Source organism: Musca domestica, unplaced genomic scaffold (genome assembly GCF_030504385.1).
Source record: "Musca domestica strain aabys unplaced genomic scaffold, Musca_domestica.polishedcontigs.V.1.1 9, whole genome shotgun sequence".
NCBI lineage: Eukaryota > Metazoa > Arthropoda > Insecta > Diptera > Muscidae > Musca > Musca domestica.
Window position 1 is genome coordinate 13,027,091 of NW_026712435.1, and position 17,890 is coordinate 13,044,980.

The following is a 17,890-nucleotide window of genomic DNA, read 5'->3' on the forward strand; positions in this document are numbered from 1 at the left end:
TACTTATATTTGAAAAAACATTTAAATTTTTTTGACATATCAATGCTCCCAAGCGTTGATGCATCTACCTGTATTCTTCTGCCATGGGAGCATTGATATGTCAAAAAATTTTAAATGTTTTTTTTTTCAAATATGAGTAGATTTTTAAATGTTTTCTTATACGACGTCATTATAATTCGAGTTTTTTTTAACAATTTTTGCAAATTTAAATAATTTTTTATTCAACATTTTCAATTCGAAAATTGGTTTGACAGTTCATTGTCCCAGCAGCTGTGTCGATGCAATATTCTTCTACCATGGTAATTCTGATGGCGAACATTTTTTTCATAAAATTGCCGTGTAAACTACCCATAACTGTTATCGAAAAAATCGATATTTCAGCAATCAAATCTTATTCTTATTGAATAATCGAGTTTATAATCGAATTTTTATAAATCCTATTCAGTCCAGTCTGGTTCCCAAGTTTTGCCCATCTGTTACTAATATTTGGAAATACAATGAGCGGCGAGCAAGTAAAGGATTCCAAAATGAACGAAAAGATTATTGCTGAGTTCCAACAACTCCGCAATGAACAGAGGAACTTGGTAAACAATCTAAACACACTGGAAATGGATCTTAAAGAGCACAAGTAAGTTGTTGTAAACATAACCTCAATTCTTTTTTTTAATGAATCCTTCCGACATTACTCACATTAGGACTGTGATAGATACCCTCAAAACAGTGGATCCAGATCGCAAATGTTTCCGTCTCATCGGCGGCGTTTTGTGTGAGAGAACTGTCAAAGAAGTTCTACCTCAACTTGTAGAAAACAAAGATTTCATTGAAAAAACCATAACATTAGTCACCGATGATTTGACCAAGAAGGGACAGCAAATCAATAAATTTAAGGAAGAACACAACATCAGAATACGTGGCGAACAAATGGCCGGTGAAGCACAAAAGTCACAATCAGAAGAAAACAAATCGGAGAACCGTAACGTCTTGGTATCCAACTGAAGATCCCACTCATTGTGTGTGCGCTTGGTTGATATTACAATTCTAATACAATTGAAGACAAAAGAAGGCCTGGATGTCTTCGTCCTTTCTTGAGTAACACTTAATAGCTTGTGTTGTATATTGCATCTGTCTATATATGGGTATCATAGCTGTAGGTTTAACCAAATTCGTTAAACATTCAATTCTGCTAGCTAACTAAAAATGCAGAATATAGAGTATACATCGGTTTTACCTATATATAGTATTGCAATTTGAGCAAAAATATTAAGACACTAACACTATTATAATTTCATTTGTAATATTTCCCTTCTGGCCTTTTGACAGTCTACATAAATATATAAATATGAACAAACTAATGTGTTAACGTATTATTAGTGGAAATAAAAACCAAAAACATCCTCATGTCTCACCAGTAATATAAAACTATACACAATATTCTTTTGTTCGTCGTATTTCTAGTGATTTAAGTTTTGCCAATTTAAAGGCTTTATTTAATAAAGAAATAAATCTGTAAATTGAAATGATTAAAAATCAATATATTAGAATGCAATGCAACGCCATTGGACATTTTCAGCTAAATAAAAAAACTAAAATTTTAGGGGATATGGTTAAAAACAACACTATTAATAATATACAACATAAAGTAACCATTTTATATCAGTGAACCTCAGTGCTTTGATCGATTTTGTCAAAACAATTACTGTTTTCAGATACCGAAAGCGTCTTTTACTCACTGTAATGCTTTTTTAGAATCATACTTGAATTTAATTAATAAAAAAGTGTTGTGCTCTTAAAACTTCAACCTCTGGTTTGGAACCTATGGGCTATTTCGAATCATACTGAGAGACCAAGAAAAAACATTGTTAATACCCACTTGCCGAGAATTTCTCACGTTCAATAATAGTTAATGTAAAATAAAGTAAGCGATTTGAAGAGAGACGATTTTAAATGGTAGAAATAAAAATGTAGGCAAGTTTTTTTTACGATTTTCCATTTTTATATCATTCACCATATTATGGAGGGTATATTAACTTTGTTATTCCCTTTCTAACTCCTCGAAATACTCATGCCAGACCCAACAAAAATAATTCGTAAAATTCTAAGTCGATTTTGCAATGTCCGTCTGTGTAATCACGCTCTCTTTCGAACAAATTGAGAAATAAATAGGTCATGTAGGTCCACGTTTTCATATAGCCCCCATATAACGGTACCTCCCAATATTCGGTATTTTGATTATTTTAGCGACATTATTAACCTAAATTGTTTCAAATTACGTATTTAGAGCTCGTAATGGGTACTAAAGCCTATGATAAAAAATTACTTATTGTGGAACTCGTCTTCGTATAGCCCCCTATAAGGGCTATCATCTGAGAGTACTTTTTCTACGGATTTTTTTTTTTTTTGAAAATTGGCGGAGGGTATTAAAAGTTCAACCCGGCAGAACTTAGTTGCTTTTTTACTTGTTTAAGTTAATTTGAATTGTGTTAGTTACGTGCAAAATGACCAGGTTCTTCTATTTTTCTCAGCTCTGATCTCAATTTAAACCTTAAACAATTTTGTGTCCCGGTGCGGCATATATATTAAAGACCAGCTATTGTACTATTGCAGGGAGAATATTTTATTTACAAAATATTTAATATTTTGCAAAGAAGTTTTTATATGTTATTAGATTTTTTATTTTAAAGAAAAATATCATTGACCTTTAAAAGGTTTTTATTGCCGCAATGTCAACAATTTTAAAGATAATTATAAAAACCAAGAAATCTTGGCAGTGTGTATAACTATAGCTACCATATATATTCCAATCTACACACAGATATTTCTTTCTATCTAATATTTACAAATTATTCAATTACAATCGTTGAAAATCACCCCTTTGACCGCCAGATTTCGAAACCAAATGTATGTCCTTTATTATCATGTCATGGGTAACAGCTTTGCACATATCGTAGACAGTAAGGGCAGCTACTGAGACCGCAGTTAAAGCTTCCATTTCCACGCCTGTTTGACCGGTACAACGTACACTGGCTTCCAGTGTTACCATTTCATTATCTAAATCTAAGACAGCATTAACTTTTACGGATGAAATTGTGATATTGTGGCACAAAGGAATTAGATCTGATGTTTTCTTAGCCGCCATTATTCCGGCCAATTGAGACACACTAAGGACATCGCCCTTCTTTAAATTATTAGAATGTATCAGTTGAGCTACTTCAGATCCAACGTATATATTTGCTCTGGCAATAGCCGTTCGTGTTGTGTTGGGTTTTTCCGAAACATCTACCATCGATGCTTTACCGGTTTTATCGATATGGGTCAATTGTTTGCCATTTGAACTATAGAAACGAATTTGTTGAGGTTTTGCAAAATATCTGCTTAAAACATATGCAGGTGTAATAAAATTGTTCAATTTTTGGAATTTGAATATATCTGTTGGTGGTTTGTTAAAAATTTGATGACGACCTAATCAATGAGAAAGAAAATATATACATTTTTTATGAGAGCAAAATAACTTTGTTTAGTACCCACCTTTTGGGAAGGGCTATCCGCCAATCAAAATCATTGGACGATTTTCCATTTGTGATAAATTCAACATGCCTACAATGTCAGTAATAATAATCATTTCAATGCATTATACAAATTCCAAAATCTTCCAATGAATGATTGTGATAATTACTTTTTAGAATAACACGATGCTACAAAATTTAACAATTGACAGCGAAAGTTATTAACTCTTGTAGGACCAATTTATGTAACATAATTATGAAACAAATTTGTAAAATTGTTAATTTTTATATTGACTAGGATACCGAAATGTATTAACAATGAAATGTTGTGGTTCTATAAACAAATAAATTCGAAAATTGCCAATACAATTTCACCAGTATTTACCAATCATATTCTTTGCCCAAAAAACGGTAAATTTTAATCAAAATATTGGAAACGAAATCGGTGAAATGTGTTTTAAAAAATTCCTTTTATTTCGAAATTCTCACGGCTCAAATATTCCATGGGATTTTTACGAGAACGATAAAAACTATAGCACGAAAGCTCTCCTAGACTATATCTGGACCAAGTTGCAAAATCGCAGGTGACTTAAAATGAAAAAGGATCACAGATAGACTGCAATGACATTTAATTAATTGCTCGTAATTAAGGTAAATAGAACTCGTATTATTTTTTCAATTTTTTAATTGCCGATCGTGGAAAAGGTTCGGTTTCATTATTGAAAAAAAAAAAAATTGTAGCACCGTGTTTTATGTGATGGCTTTAAAAATCCATATAGTGCTTACCTGCATGTTGTTTCTTCTTCCTCTTTACAGCTGCCGAAATTAGGGCCACCAAATCATCTTCGGAACATTTACTTCTTAAAGCATCGCGCAGGGAAATTTCTTTGTTACCAAACAGGCATACTTTTAAATTGCCATCGGCTGTCAAACGCAAACGATTGCATGATCCACAAAAATGTTCTGTCATTGATGTTATAAAGCCAACTTGCCCCTTATAACCTGGAACTTTGTAGGCTTTCGACGTGTCGTTCGGTCCATTTGGTAAAGCTTCAAACTCGGGCCATTTTTCACGAATTATTTTCAGTGTTTCATTAAACGATAATAATTTATCCGTTTGCCATTTATTACCCATAAATGGCATATACTCTATAAAACGAACGTCCACATTTCGATCTCGAGTGAATTCAATAAAATCACAAATTTCATCTTCATTGAAATTCTTCATGAGAACACAATTGACTTTGGGTTTATAACCCAGTTGTATGGCCAAATCTATGCCAGCAATAACTCTTTCCCAACCTTTACGACGTGTTATTTCTTCAAAACGTTGCGGTCTTAATGTGTCCAAGCTGATGTTGAGGGCATCCAAACCAGCTCTTTGTAATGGAACTAGTAGTCGTGTCAATACCAAGCCATTTGTTGTAATTCCAACATTTTCCAATTTTGGTAACTCCTTTAGTTTTGCTGCAAATGGTATAGATAGGTAGGTATGTTACTTCTTTTTGTAGGAGGTTATTTATTAACTTACCTATGATGTCAACAATATCTCTGCGTACCGTAGGTTCGCCTCCTGTTAGACGTATTTTTCTGACACCTTGTTCTACGAAAATACGTGCCAGATAGTAAATCTCATCATTTGTCAATAGGTTGTTTTTGGGCTGCAGGGTAACACCCTCGGCGGGCATACAGTATTTGCCTATAACATATACAGATATTGAGATTAATAACATTTTTGTTTCGCTTTCGAAAAAATTATTATTGATTTGATTAAGAAATGCAATGGGAGCTTTGCCACGAAGTGATCTTTAAGAACCCGATTTTTTTATAAATATAAATTGTTAATCGAATATTTTTTCTCTTTTAACTTATTTCCTTTACGTGTTAAGATTTCATTATACCCTACAACACTATGTGTTGGGGGTATTATAAGTTTGATTGGGCCAGAATTTATGTAACACCTCGAAATATTGGTTTCCCACATAGGAAAGTATATATGGATCTTCCTAGCTCGCCGAGCTGAGTCGATCTAGCTATGTATGTCCGTCCGTCCGTCTGTCCGTCTGTCCATGTTAATTTGTAATCACTCTACAGGTCGCAATTATGGCCCGATCTTCACGAAATTTAGAATGGAGGTGGGGCTTAGGTCAGAATAGAACCCTATTTCTTTTGGAGATGATCGCATAATATTTAGGGGTTCAAATGGACCAAATACTGAAAAAATGTCGGATTTTGCAGTAGCTATACAGGTCGCAATTATAGACCAATCGACGCGGAGTTTCGCATGTAGCTAGAGTTTAGGGCGGGGAAGAAGCCTACCAATTTGGGTGGTCATCGGATAATATTTAGCGGGTAAAATAGACCATATCTTTTGTGTTGAAAAAATTCAAAATTTTTCATTAAACCGCCAATATTTTAAATACCAGCGAAATCACAAAGCCATGACAAGGTTACTTCTGACCTTTAAATTGATGTTAACATCCAACAAATCGGATATATAGCGAAATATGTGCGATATATATGTCTATCAAAGAAGATATGCTTGAAAGATCTATTATATGTCGAGAACGGCTGAACTGATTTCGACAGTTCTCATTAATTCAGAATGGCCTCTTGGCAGGAAACATAAAACGTCTAAAAAAATCGCATAAAAATACCTCTCTAAAGATGAAAATATTGATTTTGTAAAATTTTCCCATATTTTTTCAATTTTGTCATATTTTCATTTTGAATTAAACATTTGGTAATATTTCTACAGCTAACAAAACTAAGTAGTTAGGATATCAGGATATCATATACAGATCGCATTTATGGCCCGATCCTTACGAAATTTTGCATGGGGATCAGATGAGGGTCAGAATAGAAGCCTACTCTTTTTGGAGATGATCGCCGTATATTTAGGGGTTGAAATGGACCAAAAAACTGTAAAATTGTCAGCAGGTCGTAATTATCAACCGATCCTCATGCACATTTGAATGGGGGTTACCGGACATTGTAAAAGCCAGTTTTGGATGGCCATCCAAAATTATTCAATGTGGGAAATAGTTTGCCAACTTTTGTAGACAAAATACGAAAATGTCTATTCCAGTGACTTTTTGGAGAATTCACAAATACAGGAAAGACGCACTCCTGACTATTTCGTTAACGCTGATTTCGTTGAAGAATATAGTCAAATGTCTGTATCTCATATAGATGCGTTTCAGTCAAAAACCAATAATAAATGTTAATCATTTGCCACTTCTAAGAGACTATGGGTCTTTGGGAAATATTGGTTCCAGATCTAGGAAGACCATTTAAATTAGTTTAAGTTGCTATTATTCGAAAATTAGAGAACGAAACCTGATGGTTTCCTTTATTATTTGTCACAATATCTTGTGGAATTCTTTCGAGTATCTCGCCTATATAAACTGTATCGTTTATTATAGTGTTGTAGGGTATTCAACGGTCGGCCCCGCTCGACTGTAGCCTTTGCTTACTTGTTTCTAAAATAATTTTAAAGTTTCGAACTGTTTAATTATCGTTTTAATAATGTCAATGGAAATTTTTAAATTTTTTTACGGTTTTGCGATTAGTAGATTAGATACAGGTCTAAGTTTAAGAAAATCTTTGCAACCGGTTTTTGGAAATCTACAGTAAAGCACAAAATTATTAAAAATAATGTCTCACAAATAATTATATAAAATCTCAAAAAAAAATTTAAAAAAAAAAAATAGAACACATTTTTATAGTGCATACTTACATCTCAAATTACAACGTTCGCTTAGGGAAATACGTAAATATGTGTGATATCGCCCAAATGTATCTGTCAGGGCTGAGGCAGGAGAAACATTGGCCGCTATCTAAAGTATGCGTTAGCTTTACTAATGAATTTCACAAAATAAGCTTTAATTAAATATACAATTACCTGTTGTTGTTTTCTATTGTTTCCAGTGGAATCTGTAGATGTTTCGAAAGCAGGAACAGGTTGGGCACTTGTTGTTGATTTATAACGTACAAATATATTTTCCGATTTTACAATATGAGTTAAGGCATTGCATTTACCGGCTGTAATGGTGGCTGTTTGAAGAGCCTTCTGTAGTAGGGAAGACATCCTATTTATTGTGTGTTTGTTCAGTTTGATGGTCAGTGCCTCTCTGAACGCTATCTAAATAAAAATACAATCAAATTTCAATTTTTTGCAATAAATAAATGTCATCCACTTACACGTTGACAGAAACACACACAGAAAATATACCATTAACTGATATTTAGATATGAAAAAAATCCTACACGCAATTTGTTACTTCATAAGCTATCTACCGTCTAATCATCTTCAAAATACATGCCGATTTTTTTTGTTTTGATGATAAGATGTCGTTATTGTTGTTTTGTTGATTTACGTTTTATTATTTGCCTCTATATTGTGGGGGGTGTCTTTATTGTATGTGACATGCCCGCCGTCTATTTACTGTTTGACGACTGCTCCCGAAAGAGCTTAGTTTGTAGACTGAGAACAAAACTTGTTGGAGCACAGTAAGTTATGCCCCCAAAACATATGATTGTCTAATGTGAACGAATTGCTGTCAGAGGCCGTGAATGCTGAAAGTGGTATAAGTCATTTGTTATAAAAAATGAATACTTATGGTTAGTTTTGATTTTTTTAATGCAAGAAAAGAAAAAATAGTTTGTTTCTTCTCTGACTGTTTAGCTTTAGGTCATTATAAAGGTTTGTTGATTTGGACCAGGTGAATTAGGGTATACTGTCTTACTAAGCCAAATGTAATGTAATAGGTAGTAGTAATAGCGCAGTTAACCAAACATGAGCTGTCAAAATATGGTCTTGTCATTCAAAACAAAATCAATGGTTTTCAAAACATCTCATTATAAAAATGCATTTTCATATGTTCATAAATAAAGATGGGAACCGGTTTTCAAAAGTTAAATGCATGTTTTTCAAAGAACGTCAATTAAATACGAATTCAGTATTAAAACATAAAGTTGAAAATTTTCAACTTTTAGTGGTTGTTTGAAAAAAAGTATCCAATTTAGAAACTAACAAGTAAGCAAAGGCTATAGTCGTGCGGGGCCGATTATGTGATACCCTACAATACTGCAACATGTTGGAAGGTCCCTTATGTTAAAATACATTTGAAAGATTTCGTTGTTAAAATGATGCGATAGAGCCCTGCCCAGATTTTCCCAATGTTGTTCGCCATTCAACATGTTAGCATTCAAATAATAGGATTTAGTTCTGACCCTGGCCCTACCTCCATACACATTTTTTCGTGAGGATCGGACGATAAATGCGACCTGTATACAATACTCGCAAAACTATGTGTTGGTGTAGAAAAACTCTAGAAAATGTACAATTCAAAATTGTAAGTTTAATTGAAACAAGTAAGCAAATGTTACAGTCGTGCGGGCCGACCATATCATACCCTACAACACTGTAATATATTGGAAGCCCCCTTAGGTCCAAATATTTTGTCAAATTTCGTTTTGGTAATAATGCCTTTCAGCCCCACACAAAAGTTACGTTTGTTTTTTGACCAGAGGAACTTTCCCTATATATACGTGCAAGATCAGGAAATTTTAATTTTTTGGTCCATTTTAACCCTACCCTGTGCAAAATTTTGTGGGGATCGGACGATAATTGCGACCTGTACATAATACTCTCAACACATAGTGTTGGAGAGTGTAAAAAAATAACTTTACAAAATGTACAATTCAAAATTGTAAGTCAAATTAAAAAATTGCATGCCATAAAATATATGAAAAAAATTGAAAAAATATAAAAAATATTAACTTTTTTCTTGGAATATTTTTCGGTGATTTTCTTAAATTTTATATTTTTCTGGCACGATGTCATTTTGTTTTGGTGAGAATTGTCAACATCAGCCCAGCGGCTCTTGAATTATAAGCGAAATAACTAAGATCAAATTCTTTTACATATATGGGGTGAGATAAAAAAACTGCAACAAAGTCAAACGCCATAAATTTTAAATTTTTTTAAATATTATTGAATGAAATCAAAAAATGTCGGAATAGCATTAACTTTTAGAATAAATTTAGATTTGTTTGAATTGGTCAGCTTTGGCACGAGATATGGCTTTTAAACGGCCAATGAAACCGTCACGCACTGCACGAATGTTGCACTGCGGTATTTTGGCCCATTCCCGGCGAAGCACTTGCTGAGGTGATCGACACTTTGGTATTTTTTAGTGCCAATCTTGCTTTCCAAGATACTCCAGACACAATAGTCCAACGAATTGGTATCCGGAGATTTTGGTGGCCATTGTGCAGTGGAAATGAAGCGAGGAACCTCATTTTGTACCCATTCTTGGGTGGCGCGTACTGAGTCCTGTTTAAATGTCCAAGGTCTGCGGCCAAAATGTTTGCGTGCCTAAGGCTTTAATACACCCTCCAGAATATTCGGCATTTATTCTGATAGCACGGTCGATTAATACGAGCGGAGAGCGACGATCGGCTGTTATGGCGGCCCACACCATTACCATGGCCGGCGCTTGTGGCCAACCGAAGGTGCACATTTTCAACTGACCTTTTTGGCAAGTAAACACGATCATTTTGTTTGTTTACAAACTGCTGGACAGTTCACACTTTCGGCCAAGCGAAGCAACTCTTTAGCTATTTTGAGTCTATTTTCTTTCTATTGCGGTGTAAGTTCTTGCACTATTCTGACTCTAGCCCCACCTCCATTTTAAATTTCGTGAAGATCGGACCATAATTGCGACCTGTAGAGTGATTACAAATTAACATGGACAGACGGACAGACGGACGGACGGACATACATAGCTATATCGACTAAGCTCGGCGAGATAGGAAGATCCATATATACTTTCCTATGTGGGAAATCAATATTTCGTGGTGTTACATAATTTTTGGGCCAATCAAACTTATAATACCCCCAACACATGGTGTTGTAGGGTATAAAAATAACAAAATTTGTGCTAAGTCAGATTTATCCTTGGAAAAACCTGCTTAAATCTGAAGACAAAAAGACTACACATTTTCATGAAAAAGGAATAATAAACAAGTTAAAAAGCAGTAAGTTCGGCCGGGCCGAACTTTGAATACCCTCCACCATTTGGAACGAACTTGGAAATTTTCAAAAAATCAAATTCTTAAAAAATGCTGTTAAAATTTTAAAAATACCGAATATAGCCGTTATATTGGGGTCTATACGACGTGGACCTACATAGGCATTGTTTGTCATAAGCCATTACCATATTCAAATTCGAAACTTGAAATAAACAGTGAATAATATAGCTAAAATCATCATAATATCGTATATAGGGAGGTACCGTTATATCGGAGCTGTACGAAGACCTGGACCTGCATAGACAATTTTCTGTCACAGACTGTAGTTTTCATAACGAACTCCAAATACGTAATTTGAAACAATTCTGGTCAATAATGACGCTAAAATCAGCAAAATACCGAATATCGGGAGGTACCGTTATATGGGGGCTATACGAAGACGTGGACTTGAACAGACAATTTTCCGTCTCAGGCTGTAGTATCCATTTCGAACTTCAAATGCCAAATTTGAAACAATTCCGGTGAATAATGTCGCTAAAATCAGTAAAATACCGAATATCGGGAGGTACCGTTATATGGGGGCTATATGAAAACGTGGACCTGCATGGCCCATTTACGAACTTAACCTGCCTACTGGAAAAATAAACATGTGTGCAAAATTTTAGCCTTCTATCTCATTTCGTTCGAAAGCGTGATTACAACAGACAGACAGACGGACATGGCTAAATCGTCTTAGAATTTTACGCTGATCAAGAATATATATACTTTGTTGGGTCTAAGATCATTATTTCGAACTTAATGACAAAATGAATGATGATTATTTCGAACTTAATGACAAAACTTAATGACAAAATGAATATACCCTCCATAGTTTGGTGGAGAGTATAAAAATCATTATATTATCATATTTTTTTGTATTTCCTATTAATAATAGGATAAAAACGCGTTTAAAAAGAACAGCAAAAATAAAACAAGTAAAAAAGCAGTAAGTTCGGCCGGGTCGAACTTTGAATACCCTCCACCATTTGAAACGAATTAGAAAATATTCAAAAAAATAAAATCCATTGAAAATTCTGTTAAAATCTTTAAAATACCTAATATCGGAAGGTGCCGATATATGGGGGATATACGCTATTGTGGATCTATATAGTCAAATCTATGTCTGGGGGTAAAGTACTCACAAGGAACTCCTTGTGTGGATTTTTAGATAATTCCATTGGGAATTGTGGCTAAAATCATCAAAATCCCGAATATCGGGGGTACCGTTATATGGGGGATATACGATATTGTGGACCTATATAGACAAATACCTTTTAGGGGTTAAAGTGCTCACAAAGAAATCCTTGTGTGGATTTTCAGAGAATACCATTGGAATATATAGCTAAAATCATCAAAATACCGAATAACGGGGGTACCGTTATTTGGGGGCTATACGATATGGTTAACCTATATAGAGAACTCTATGTCAGGGGGTAAAGTGCTCACAAAGAACCCCTTGTCTGGAATTTCAGACAATTCCGTTGAAAAATGTGGCTGAAATCATCAAAATACCGAATATCAGAGCGTACCGTTATATGGGGGATATACGATATCGTGGACCTATGCAGACAACTCTCTTTCAGGGAGTAAAGTACTCACAAAGAACTCCATGTGTGGATTATCAGACAATTCTGTTGAAAAATGTGGGTAAAATCATCAAAATACCGAATATAGGGGAGTACCCTTATATGGGGGATATACGATATCGTGGACCTATATAGACAATTCTTTTTGAGGGGGTAAAATGCCCACAAGGGACTCCTTTTTCAGACAATCCTATTGAAAAATGTGGATAAAATAATCAAAATACCAAATATCGGAGGTACCGTTATATGGGGGCTATACGATATCGTGGACCTATATAGATAATTCTCTGCCGAGGTATAAAGTACCCACAAGGAACTCCTTTTGTGGATTTTCAGACAATTCCGATAAAAAATGTGGGTAAAATCATGAAAATACCGAATATCGGGGGTACCGTTATATGGGGGCTATACGATATCGTGGACCTATATAGATAATTCTCTGCCGAGGTATAAAGTACCCACAAGGAACTGCTTGTGTAGATTTTCAGACAATTCCCTTGAAAAATGTGGGTAAAATCATCAAAATACCGAATCTCGGGGGGTACCGTTATATGGGGGATATACGATATCGTGGACCTGTATAGACAATTCTCTCTCAGGGGGTAAAGTACTCATAAGGAACTACTTGTGTGGATTTTAAGACAATTCCGTTGAAAAATGTGGCTAACATTATCAAATTACCGAATATCGGGGGGTACAGTTATATGGGGGATATACGATATCGTGGACCTATATAGACAATTCTTTTTGAGGGGGTAAAATGCCCAGAAGGGACTCCTTTTATGGAATTTCAGACAATTCCATTAAAAAATGTGGATAAAATCATCAAAATACCAAATATCGGGGGTACCGTTATATGGGGGCTATACGATATCGTGGACCTATATACCCCATCTTCGAACTTGACCTGCCTGCAGACAAAAGAGAGATCTGTGCAAAATTTTAGCTTCCTATCTTAATTCGTTTAGACTGTAGCGTGATTACAACAGACGGACAGACGGACGGACAGGGCTAAATCGTCTTAGAATTTTACGCTGATCAAGAATATATATACTTTGTTGGGTCTAAAATGATTATTTCGATGAGTTACAAACGGAATGACGAACTTTATATACCCTCCATACTTTTTTTGGTGGAGGGTATAAAAACAAACTAAACAGAACTAGATCAAAGTACATTCGCCGCAAAATCAGTTCACAATCTTCACCATTTTTCAAATTAAACAAAAACGGCACTGACTTTTTTGTTGATTATGAAAGATGACTAAAATACAAAAATAAAATTTTAGGACCTTCTCGATATTAATTATTTAAACTCCATATAATTTTCAAATATGGTGATATTTTGAATTAATTTTTAAAACATTTTTCATCACTTTTTTTAATCTTCTTAATTCTAAAACAGTGATAACTGCTAGTTTTCTATGTTTGAACTTTAAAATTACCATCTTTGATTTGGCCGGGCCGAACTTTGTATACCCTCCACCATTTGGAACGAATTTGAAAATAAAGTCCCCAAAAAATTCTGTTGAAATTTTAAAAATACCGAATATAGTCGTTATATTGGGGTCTATACGACGTGGACCTACAAAGGCATTGTTTGTCATAAGCCATTACCATATTCAAATTCGATAACTTGTAATAGGGTAAGTGTACCAGTAGTCGGCACTTTTAGGATTTTCGCGTTTGTAATCGCTCACCATTCTGAGTGGAACTTTTCAATCATTACAAAGTTAATTTATTCAGATTTGAAATTTTGTATAGTTTTTGCAATAATAAATAAAGTTTTAATAACCTTTTATTAAATTTCATAAATTTGTAGTTTTATTAAAACAATGCTTTTTTGCCAGTAGTCGGCACCACTTGCCAATTGTCTGTATGGCATGTTGCAACAGTCGGCATACCAATTTTTTTGTAAGAATAATTAATGATAATAATAAATTAATTCATAAAAATATAATATTTTTGTTTAGTTAAACTGATTCGACGTCTTTACTGTACTTCTCTTAAGAATATGGATTGTTGAGGACTTTCACATACAGAAATTTAATTTTTATTAGAATAAATCATCTTTTCTTAGCGAAATTGTACACAAAGATAGCTGACAATATATTTGAAGTAAACAAAATATATTTAGTTATAAAAGTTTCATTTATTTGGGCTTAAAAATAAAAAGTGCCGACTACTGGGACATGCCGAACTTAGGCACACTTACCCTATACGGTGAATAATTTAGCTAAAATGGCTATATTCGGTATTTTTAAAATTTAAACAGAATTTTTTAAGGATTTTATTTTTTGAAAATTTCCAAATTCATTCCAAATGGTGGAGGGTATTCAAAGTTCGGCCCGGCCGAACTTACTGTTTTTTAACTTGTTATACCCTCCGTCTTGGAATGGCCCCATATTGAATGAAAGCAAAAAATGTCGGAAATAGCATCAAATTTTAGAATAAGTTTAAATTTGTTACAATTGGTCACCTTTGGCACGAATTATGTCCTTTAAACGGTCAATGAAACCGTCACACGCTGCCGAATGTTGTTCTGCGGTATTTTGGCCCGTTCCCGGTGAAGCGCTTGCTTGAGGTGATCGAAACTTTTGTATTTTTTAGTGCCAACCTTGCTTTCCAAAATACTCCAGATACAATAGTCCAACGGATTGCTATCCGGAGAGGAACCTCATTTTGTGACCAATCTGGGGTGGTGCGTGCTGAGTCCTGTTGGAATGTCCAAGGTCTGCGGCCAAAGTGTTTGCGTTCCTAAGGCTTTAATACACCCTCCAGAATATTTTCGCGATAATATTCGGCATTTATTCTGATGTCACGGTCGATTAATACGAGCGGAGAGCGACCATCGGTTGTTATGGCGGCCATCAGCATGGCCGGCGCTTGAGTTCTGGTGGCCAACCGAAGGTGCACATTTTCAGCTGACCTCTTTGGCAAGTGAACACGATAATTTTGTTTGTTTACAAATTGCTGGACAACGAATGTTTTCTCATCGGAAAAACCAAATTCGGTAGTTCGCCACTTTCGGCCAAGCGAAGTAACTCTTTAACTCTTTTGAGTCTATTTTCTTTCTATAGCGGTGTAATATTTTGCACTTTTTGGAATTTCAATGCCTTTACCCCGAGCTCATTTTTCAATATTTGCCGAATGGTTCAGCTCACAAGCCATTTTTTAGCCACAGCGACGCGGGTTTCGATCAAGTCGCTTCTTTACTTTTCGAATCATTTCTGCTGAAGTTGTTGTTTTTTTCGTCCACTTCCTTGACGTCGGGCTACGCTGCCAGTATCACGGTAACAAGCGATGGTACGAGACACAAAAGATTTATTCATATTTAAATGCTGGAGTGTTCTAACGATAGGCACTTGTGTTTTTCCGGCCAAATATAAAGAAATCACACTATCACGCTTGTATTCGATCACGAATAGCCGTTTTTCTGGAAAATTCTCTCCAAAATGCTTTTGTACGCTTGTAAACAATATAATGAGCTTTCACTGGAATAATTTTAACATCTGTCGGACGAGTGGCTTAGAAATGACAGCAGCCTAAAGTTGGTTGCAGTTTTTTATCTCACCCTGTATATGTAATATAAGTCCAAATTTAATAGATTTTTTCATATTCAACCGACTTCTTCATATAAATTCGAAATATAATTTTTATACCCTACAACACTATGTGTTGGGGGTATTACAAGTTTGATTGGGCCAAAAATTATGTAACACCACGAAATATTGGTTTCCCACATAGGAAAGTATATATGGATCTTCCTAGCTCGCCGAGCTGAGTCGATCTAGCTATGTATGTCCGTCCGTCCGTCTGTCCGTCTGTCCATGTTAATTTGTAATCACTCTACAGGTCGCAATTATGGTCCGATCTTCACGAAATTTAGTATGGAGGTGGGGTTAATGTCAGAATAGAACCCTATTTCTTTTGGAGATGATCGCCAAATGTTTAGGGGTTGAAATGGACCAAATACTGAAAAAATGTCGGATTTTGCAGTAGCTATACAGGTCGCATTTATAGACCAATCGACGCGGAATTTCGCATGTAGCTAGAGTTTAGGGCGGGGAAGAAGCTTACCAATTTGGGTGGTCATCGGATAATATTTAGCGGGTAAAATAGACCATATCTTTTGTGTTGAAAAAATTCAAAATTTTTCATTAAACCGCGAATATTTTAAATCCCGGCGAAATAACAAAGCCATGACAAGGTTTCTTCTGATCTTTACATTGATGTTAACATCCAACAAAACGGATATATAGCAAAATATGTGCGATATATATGTTTATCAAAGATGATATGCTTGAGAAATCTCTTATATGTCGAGAACAGCTGAACTGATTTCGACAGTTCTCATTAATTCAGAATGGCCTCTTGGCAGGAAAGAAAAAACGTCTAAAAAAATCGCATAAAAATATCTCTCTAAGGATGAAAATATTGATTTTGTAATATTTTCTCATATTTTTTCAATTTTGTTATATTTTTGACATATTTTCATTTTGAATTAAACATTTGGTAATATTTCTACAGCTAACAAAACTAAGTAGTTAGGATATCAGGATATCGTATACAGATCGCATTTATGGCCCGATCCTTACGAAATTTTGCATGGGGATAAGATGAGGGTCAGAATAGAAGCCTACTCTTTTTGGAGATGATCGCCATATATTTAGGGGTTGAAATGGACCAAAAAACTGCAAAATTTGTCAGCAGGTCTTAATTATTGCCCGATCCTCACGCACATTTGAATGTGGGTTACCGGACATTGCAAAAGCCAAGCAGTTTTGGATGGCCATCCAAAAATATTCAATGTGCGAAATAGTTTGCCAACTTTTGTAGACAAAATACGAAAATCTCCATTCCAGTGACTTTATGGAGAATTCACAAATACAGGAAAGACGCACTTCTGACTATTTCGTTAACGCTGATTTCGTGGAAGAATATAGTCAAATGTCTGTATCTCAAAAAAATATAATGCCAATAATAAATGTTAATCTTTTGCCACTTCTAAGAGACTATGGGTCTTTGGGAAATATTGGTTCCAGATCTAGGAAGACCATTTACCGATAAATTGGGAATGAGAAAATTAGTTTAAGTTGCTATTATTCGAAAATTAGAGAACGAAACCTGATGGTTTTCTTTTATTATTTGTCACAATATCTTGTGGAATTCTTTCGAGTATCTCGCCTATATGAACTGTATCGTTTATTATAGTGTTGTAGGGTATTCAACGGTCGGCCCCGCTCGACCGTAGCCTTTGCTTACTTGTTTTGTTGTTATGTGAGCTCTACTAAGTACGCATAGTGGTGTAGAGTATCATATAGTCGGCCCCGCCCGACTTTTGACTTTTCCTTACTGGTTATTACTTTTCGTGCCGTTCTAGTGCGAATTTCCAAAAAAAAAAATAGCCTTATCTGATACCTTCGGGCCAAGAGTGACCCTCATCCAAAATTCCAAGATTCTAACTTCAATGACTTCCTGTCAAGTATGTAAATGTGCCTATTTTAAATTTTCACTTGACTTATTAACCTACCTCGTATTTCCACCAAGATATTGTTCTACGAATTATCTTTGAAAGGCCTTAGAGCTACTATCTTTGATTGATTTCTATGTGTTTCCAGCATTTTCTTGTCCTTTCCGGTCTTATCTCTTATTTAATTGTTTTGCGGACAATAGCAACAGTTCACGATATACCTGCATACATACATACATACGCACAGCTTAG

General features: G+C 35.0%; 2 protein-coding genes across 4 annotated transcripts; one reads left to right on the plus strand and one right to left on the minus strand.

The window, feature by feature from the left end:
* Positions 1 to 423: 423 nt before the first annotated feature.
* On the plus strand, positions 424 to 1,511 carry LOC101892871 (probable prefoldin subunit 2). The gene is made up of 2 exons (XM_005188717.4): positions 424 to 628; positions 696 to 1,511. The coding sequence occupies exons 1-2, from the start codon at positions 498 to 500 to the stop codon at positions 994 to 996; spliced, it is 432 nt and encodes a 143-aa protein (XP_005188774.2). The 5' UTR covers positions 424 to 497; the 3' UTR covers positions 997 to 1,511.
* A 1,180-nt stretch (positions 1,512 to 2,691) lies between these two features.
* On the minus strand, positions 2,692 to 7,996 carry LOC101893039 (molybdenum cofactor biosynthesis protein 1). 3 transcript variants are annotated; one of them, XM_059131652.1, is made up of 7 exons: positions 7,707 to 7,996; positions 7,408 to 7,643; positions 7,243 to 7,342; positions 5,035 to 5,202; positions 4,290 to 4,970; positions 3,526 to 3,594; positions 3,414 to 3,459 (listed from the first exon to the last, which is right to left on the minus strand). In XM_059131652.1, exons 1-6 carry the CDS (start codon positions 7,738 to 7,740, stop codon positions 3,539 to 3,541), a joined length of 1,275 nt encoding a protein of 424 aa, XP_058987635.1. In that variant the 5' UTR covers positions 7,741 to 7,996; the 3' UTR covers positions 3,414 to 3,459; positions 3,526 to 3,538. The 3 variants fall into 3 exon arrangements, with proteins under 3 accessions (XP_011294653.2, XP_011294652.2, XP_058987635.1); XM_011296351.3 differs by lacking the exon at positions 3,526 to 3,594 and having other exon boundaries at positions 2,692 to 3,459; positions 7,707 to 7,995; XM_011296350.3 differs by lacking the exon at positions 3,526 to 3,594 and having other exon boundaries at positions 2,692 to 3,459; positions 7,408 to 7,647; positions 7,707 to 7,995.
* Between the last annotated feature and the right edge of the window lie 9,894 nt (positions 7,997 to 17,890).